General features: G+C 46.0%; 1 protein-coding gene across 1 annotated transcript; it reads right to left on the bottom strand.

The window, feature by feature from the left end:
• Nucleotides 1-1,219: 1,219 nt before the first annotated feature.
• Nucleotides 1,220-6,153, bottom strand: XBP1 (X-box binding protein 1). The gene is given in 6 exon segments (XM_014787025.2): nucleotides 1,220-2,372; nucleotides 2,704-2,811; nucleotides 2,814-2,849; nucleotides 3,671-3,799; nucleotides 4,718-4,814; nucleotides 5,891-6,153. Coding segments are annotated over 6 exon segments (1,161 nt in total). The 5' UTR covers nucleotides 6,124-6,153; the 3' UTR covers nucleotides 1,220-1,814.
• Between the last annotated feature and the right edge of the window lie 673 nt (nucleotides 6,154-6,826).

Below are 6,826 nucleotides of genomic sequence, written 5' to 3'. Positions count from 1 at the left end.
TCTAGCCTCTGTCTCCAGCTGCTTGTTCTGTTATGATGGAGGCTAAAATACATCTGTAATTACATCTGCCTATACAATCCCTAAATAGCTTCTCAGTACTTAAGTTTTCAGTTCTAGAAAATCAGGTGATCAATTTTTAAATCATGGGGACAGCTGGAGGCTGTCCTTACATTTAGGATATGGAAACTCAAGAGCTTAAGCAAGCTTGTATTGCCAAGCACTAGGATTGGGCTCTGGCTTCAGCAACCAAGGATATTAGGCTGTCTTGCCTTCAAGTATGCTTGTGGACTTGCCTCCAGTCACACCAAAGGCATTCCCTGTACTTGGCTGAAACTATAGCCTGCTTTGCCTTGCTGCTTGGGATTCTTCACCTCCTTTTGTCTACTCATTCACTGTGACCTCCCCAGAGGTAGTCTTAAATATCGGCATAGAATGCTGGCATAGGTGAAATAATTTCTATAAATGAGGGAAGTCCTTTAATATCTTTTTAAGAGGATTCCCAAGGGAAAGATGCACCATGAAGGATGAGGTTATCAAGTCTCTAGTTTTGGGATTGTATTAATGTCTCTAGGATTTTTTCTTGAACAGGTTCATTCTTTTCGAAACAAGTTCTAGAGTGTATATAACTCTGTAAGAGATTAAAACCCTTCTGAAGTGGCTTAGGAGGTAATAGTTAACTTTTGAGTGCTTGGGATGGTGCCTGGCATATACTAGGTGCTTATAATGCATCATCTCTTTGAATCCTCTAGCAACCTTTAGAGATATTGACTATTATGCCGCATTATAGATGAGGAAATAAGTGATATTATATGTCCAGGGTTACTCAGCTAACCAGTGGCAGAATTGAACCCAGGGATTTTGAGACTAGAAAATGGTCTTAATCCCTATAATAATGATAAGAGAATTTTGATATATAATTGCACGTCCTTCTCTAACAGTGGTATAGCAAAACAGTTAAGAGTTCTAGCTCTGCCACTTACCATCTGTGACATTGGTTAGGCTGAAGAAAACTGTCTAACTGCTCAAAGAGTAGGTTATATCACTTATGGCAGCCAGGAGTTGAAGCAGGCAGTAATTAAGGGGGAAAAAACTTCAGTCACTTTAAAAAGTGGCATGCTCACTGAAGTTGGATAAATCACTACCACAGCAAACAGTGAAACACCTAGAGTGAACACAGTTAAGACTTAAGGCCCAAGAAGGAAATCAAAGAACAAAGACACTGCATTGCACTTTTTAATTGCACGGGTAGTTTTAAATAAATGGAGAAAGCACCTTCCAAAAGTTACACTAGCAGGGAAAGATTCCATCAAGCATTTACATAGTAAATTTCTATAATTTCATAAAAGATTCTTGATCTTTACTTGAACTGTACATGAGGGAAAAGGAGCCCCCTCAGGTAGGTGTTCTCTCTGCTTGCAGAAGCAAACTAAAGGACCTAAAATTGGAGGCAAGCCTGGGATGCTGAGAAGGGGGAAAAGAAATGATAAAGGGCCATTCATAAATTCCACGTCTAAGATACTTGTCCAATGACCTTTATGTAAGTATTTTAGGGCAAACTATTGCCCTTAAAATAAAGGTACAACCTCAAAAGCTTGAATTCTGGATTATAGTAATATATCTGAGTACCTTGGACTGCTGAATGTCAAAAACCAATACTTGGGGTGACCTAATGAGGTTTAAACAAATACTTGAGAGGAATTCTCTAGGACTATACACCCTCTACTTTGGCTTTTTGAATGAAGCAGACAGGCTTCTCTGCTATCCTCCAGGCAATGTAATAGTCAAGGAAAACGGCAACAGTACTGGATCACTCCTTAGACACTAATCAGCTGGGGAAAGAGTTCACTGGCAAAAGTGTCTTCCCAAGAATGGTCTACACCAAGCAGAGAGGACATGTCGCTGAAGGGGGAAGAGGAGCCCTCATATCTACAGTCACTATAAGCATCCAATAGGCAGGAAGATGGCTTCAGGCCGTGGCTGGATGAAAGCAGATCTGAGATACCCAGCTCTGGAATGAGCTCATCTTCTGCAAGTTCTTCCTTCACTGCGACAGTGCATTCAGGGTGATCCTTCTCTGAGGGGCTGAAGGGTGCTTCCTCAATTTTCACTACCACATTAGCTTGGCTCTCTGTCTCAGAGGGTATCTCTAAGACTAGGGGCTTGGTATATACGTGGTCAAAACGAATCAGTTCATTAATGGCTTCCAGCTTGGCTGATGACGTCCCCAGTGATGGAGAAGGGGAGGCCGGTAAGGAACTGGGTTCTTCTGGGTAGACCTCTGGGAGCTGCTCCAGGCTGGTCGATTCTGGGGAAGGACATCTGAAGAACATGACTGGGTCCAAGTTGAACAGAATGCCCAACAGGATATCAGACTGCAAGAGGCAAAAATTTATTTAAATAGAGTCCAACTATTAGAATGCACCTGAGAGTCTACCTAGAACACTTAGTACTAGGTTCCATAATGAAAATTAATCATTACACTATAGGATAACGCTGCAGGATGACCTCCAGGACCCACCAGACCCATTTGTCTACACTCTGTGTCCTAAATCATCTGGGAATAGGAAGGTAGGTGATGTTCACCTCCAACCCAACCAAAACTAACTTCTCCTGCCCTCATCTGTCTGGTTAGGGATGTTAAGGCATCAAACAGATGGAATTAACTAGCTATACAGCACTTTAGTAAATCCAAATAATCCCTACCTCAGAGTCTGAAGAGTCAACGCCATCAGAATCCATGGGGAGATGTTCTGGAGGGGTGACAACTGGGCCTGCACCTGCTGCAGAGGTGCACGTAGTCTGAGTGCTGCGGACTCAGCAGACCCGGCCACCGGCCTCGTTCCATTCCCCTAGGAGGAAAAGCCAAAGTGAATAAACAGCTCCAACAGCTGAGACCCCAAGGAAATGCTTGCTAGGCAGTTGTGATTCTTGACTTTCAGGAAAGCTAGAAAACTACTCTTGAGAGCTGAAATCTTTCCCTGCCCTTTATTTCCATTTTCTTGAGTCTTCCTCAAGAAGAGAGGAGAAAAGGGAGGTAAGACTAACTTTTCATTGTGATTTTCTGTGCAATGAAACATTTTTCCTCCCCATGCAAAGACTGAAGCAGGACTAATGTTCTTAAGTAACATCTTAACCATATTCTCATTAATAATAATGTTCCTAAGTAATAAAGTTCTATAGTGGATTTAGGCCCAGAATCCTTTTGGATAGTAATTTTTTTTTAAGTTTGTCCTGAACATTACCTTCACAGAGTAGAAGTGCCTTATTGTAATAAGGCCCAGGACCACTTAAGTGTTGGCATTGAATTTACCATAATCCATAGATTAAAACTCATGCATCACCCTTCTATCAGAGAGGCATCGCTATCACAATGAATCCTTTCTCTACTCATTCATAGTCCTGGAAGAACTACTATAATTTTAGTAGCATTCAAAGTCAGATTTAACCAGCTCTCTTATTCTGGTTCTCCTTAATGCTGGCGTGGTAATTCCTGTTGGCTGTTGCCATTTGCTAATATTTGCTCTTAGAGAGCCATGTAACTTATTTTAATTATTAGGACTTAGAACTATTCACTGCACACTTGAAAAATGATTAACTGTCATTAAGGAAAGCCATCATGTCACTTAGAACCAGTTCTCAAATATGGCACCAAATAAAGGAGATGACTTACCTTGGTCTCTGCCTCCTCTTCAGTACCCAGGGCATCCATCCCCAAGCGCTGTCTTAACTCTTGGTTCTCAACTACAAGGCCATGAGTTTTCTCTCGTAAAAGCTGATTTTCTAGCAACAGTTTTTGGTTCTGAAAGAAAGTTCACATGAGGCTATTAAAACATCTAGTTCTTTCACTTAAGAACACACCTGATGACGGCCGGCCCCATGGCTTAGCGGTTAAGTGCGCGCACTCCGGTGCTGGCGGCTCGGGTTCAGATCCCGGGTGCGTACCCACACACCTCATGTCCGGCCATGCTGAGGCCGCATCCCACATACAGCAACTAGAAGGATGTGCAACTATGACATACAACTATCTGCTGGGGCTTTGGGGAGAAAAAGGGAAAAAAAGGAGGAGGACTGGCAATAGATGTTAGCTCAGGGCCGGTCTTCCTCAGCAAAAAGAGGAGGATTGGTGTGGGTGTTAGCTCAGGGCTGATCTTCCTCAAAAAAAATAATAAAATAAAATAAAAAATAAATCCTATCTTGAACTGGCAGGTAATAACAAAAGTGGTAGTGGTGGACCATAAAACCAAAATATGTTTAAAAAAAAAAAAAAGAACAATATAAATAATTCATATGTATTCAAGATGTGTAACTGGCAACAATTTAAGATTAGGTAACAAGTGGACCCTAGAACGGGAAGGGAACCGTTAGTGGACTTTTGGCCAAGCCAGGAAGGGTCTCAAGTTTAAGCACTGATTTCCTATCTGCTTTTACTAATTTCTTAGCACTAACTCAATAGACATTGTTGTAATGTAATTCACCAACTCTGAGATAGATCTGGCACCAAATGCTCGATGGTCAATCACTTCTGCTCTCATCAAGCTTTACCACTTAACCAACTACCTATCTACCCTGACTTAGATTAGTTTAACTTTTAATTACAAGTTGAATTGTATTCTAAAGCTACTGAAACAACTTGGGATGGGCAGCAAATATCAGAACATTCACCACGGAAAGATATACAATGGATAAAAGATAAGAATTTGGCTGTAAGTACTTTTACCTCTTCTTCCAAATCTACCACTTGTTGTTCCAGCTCACTCATTCGAGCTTTTTTTCGGTCTCTGGCAGTCTGAGCTGCTACTCTGTTTTTCAGTTTCCTGAAAAGAGAGGGATATACCACACTGAGTCATCTCAAACCTTATTTATATCTTTATTTAAAAACTTAGCCAGCTGGTGCTTTCATTTTAATTTATAGGATAAGGCAGACTAATGGTAAAATGTACTTCAGGCTCCTCCCCTGGACAAAACAAGACAAAAAAATACAGCCTTCTGTCAATCTAGCTTGAAGACCTGCTTTATTTTCCCTCATATTGCATCATCCACCCCAGCCACAGCATGGGGGCTGGACAAAAACACTACTCATCTTGCATCATAAGAAATTTCCTCCTCCTCTTTCAACTCCCCCCTTGCTTCCTGACTCCAATTCCCTCAAACCGGGTCCAACCTGGACTGATTAAATCTAGTGAAGGCTGCCATCATGCTATGACATAAACCCTCCCTCCCCTAACCCAACTCAAGTAAGGGAGAGACTGATGCCTTTCGCTCTAGTGCTGAGATCCTAGGCAGTCCCCTGTGGCTGGGCCCGTGTCTGCTCGAGGAAGCTCTTAATAAATCACAAGACGCACACGGATCATAAAAGAACTAATATTTACGGAGGACTACGTACTAGGCATTTCTCATTCAATCTCGCCAACGACCTCACGAAGTAGACATCATTTTAAGGACGCAGAGATTGAGTTTGACTAACGAGCCTTACAGAGTCGCAGCCCTTTCAATAGCTGTCATTTCGGCTCCGTGCCCCTCCAAAAAAGTAGGTAAACCAAGAAGTAACTAATCGACTCCATGTCACAGCCCAAGTTACAGAAACTGAACGACGGGTTTGTGGGCATACAGCAAGATGGCCTGGAACCCAGGCGCCCGCATACCCAGCTCTGGTCATCTCTGAGATAGAAGAGAAAAAAATTTAAAAGGCCTGGGCAGCCCTGGACTCCACCCAGCGCGGTGGATCCGATCAGTCCAGGCTTCCTGCCCCGCCCCGCCCCGCGCCACGCTGGCATCGGACCGGCCAGGCCAAGGGTGCCCGAGCATGACCCCAGCTCCCTGTCCCGGTTTCAGATCCGGTCCCAGTCCCTGGCCTCTCGCCCTCCGGGTCGGCGCCCCGACTCTCGCCCACCTCCGCAGCGCCTTCTCCTCGGGGCTCAGGTGCGTGAGGCGCTGTCTCTTGCGCGCCTGGGGCGGCCCCCCGCTCGCCGCCTCCGGGCTGGCGCCTCGCTGGCCCGGCACCATGAGCGGCAGAGCCCGGCCGACCGGGGATCCGGCGGCGGCGGCGGCGGCGGGCTGGCCGGACAGCAGCAGCACTTTGGGGGCCCCGGCGGCCGGGCTCTGCGCGGGTGCCACCACCACCATGGTCCGAGAGCGTCTACGCGAGTGCGCGCCGCCGCCGCCCAGCGGGCCCTCCCCGCGGCACCCAGCCTTTCTACGGTCGTGGCCCTCCGCGATTGGCCAGCGCGACGTGACGCACGGCCGATCTAGGCGTCCATTGGCCCTGCGCACCCAGAGGGGCGGAGCCAGATCGTCCAGCGTGGCGGCGGCTGTCCGCGGCGGGGATACAGGGGCGTTTTCCGCGAGGGCGACCAGTGGGCGTCCCCTGGCGCTGTGCGGGGCGGGGCGGGGCGTGGGAGAGCCGGGAGCGCCCCCCGATTGATGAGCAAGGGTCTGGAGCCAGGCGGAGTTTCCTCAACTCAAGGGTTTCCCCCGCTCGGCTGACGCATTTTCGTCCAGAACGAGAGTTTAATTCCAAACCGAGAGATTTCCAGACTGGGGAGTTTTTACCGAGAGTAACAGATTTTTACCTGTGCCTGACAGCATTTTATCTCCAGCGCCTCCTCGGGCTCCGAGCGGAGCGGAAAGTCGAGAGGGAGCGCGAATCGGGCCTGGGGTTAGAAAGAAGCCTGCGAAGACATTCCGCGAAATAAAATGTTTAGGAAATGAGATCGCGCATTTTAAACTAGGTTTAGCTCATAGAAAGGGCTTAATAAACGACAAATGTTATCTCCAAGTGGTAGGAATACATGTAATTTAATTTCTTTGCATTTTTAAACTTTATAAT

Source organism: Ceratotherium simum, chromosome 35 (genome assembly GCF_057802395.1).
Source record: "Ceratotherium simum simum isolate JZ-2026a chromosome 35, ASM5780239v1, whole genome shotgun sequence".
In the NCBI taxonomy this organism is placed as follows: Eukaryota; Metazoa; Chordata; class Mammalia; order Perissodactyla; family Rhinocerotidae; genus Ceratotherium; species Ceratotherium simum.
Note: the sequence above shows the minus strand (reverse complement) of the source record. Positions and strands in the feature narration are given on the sequence as shown.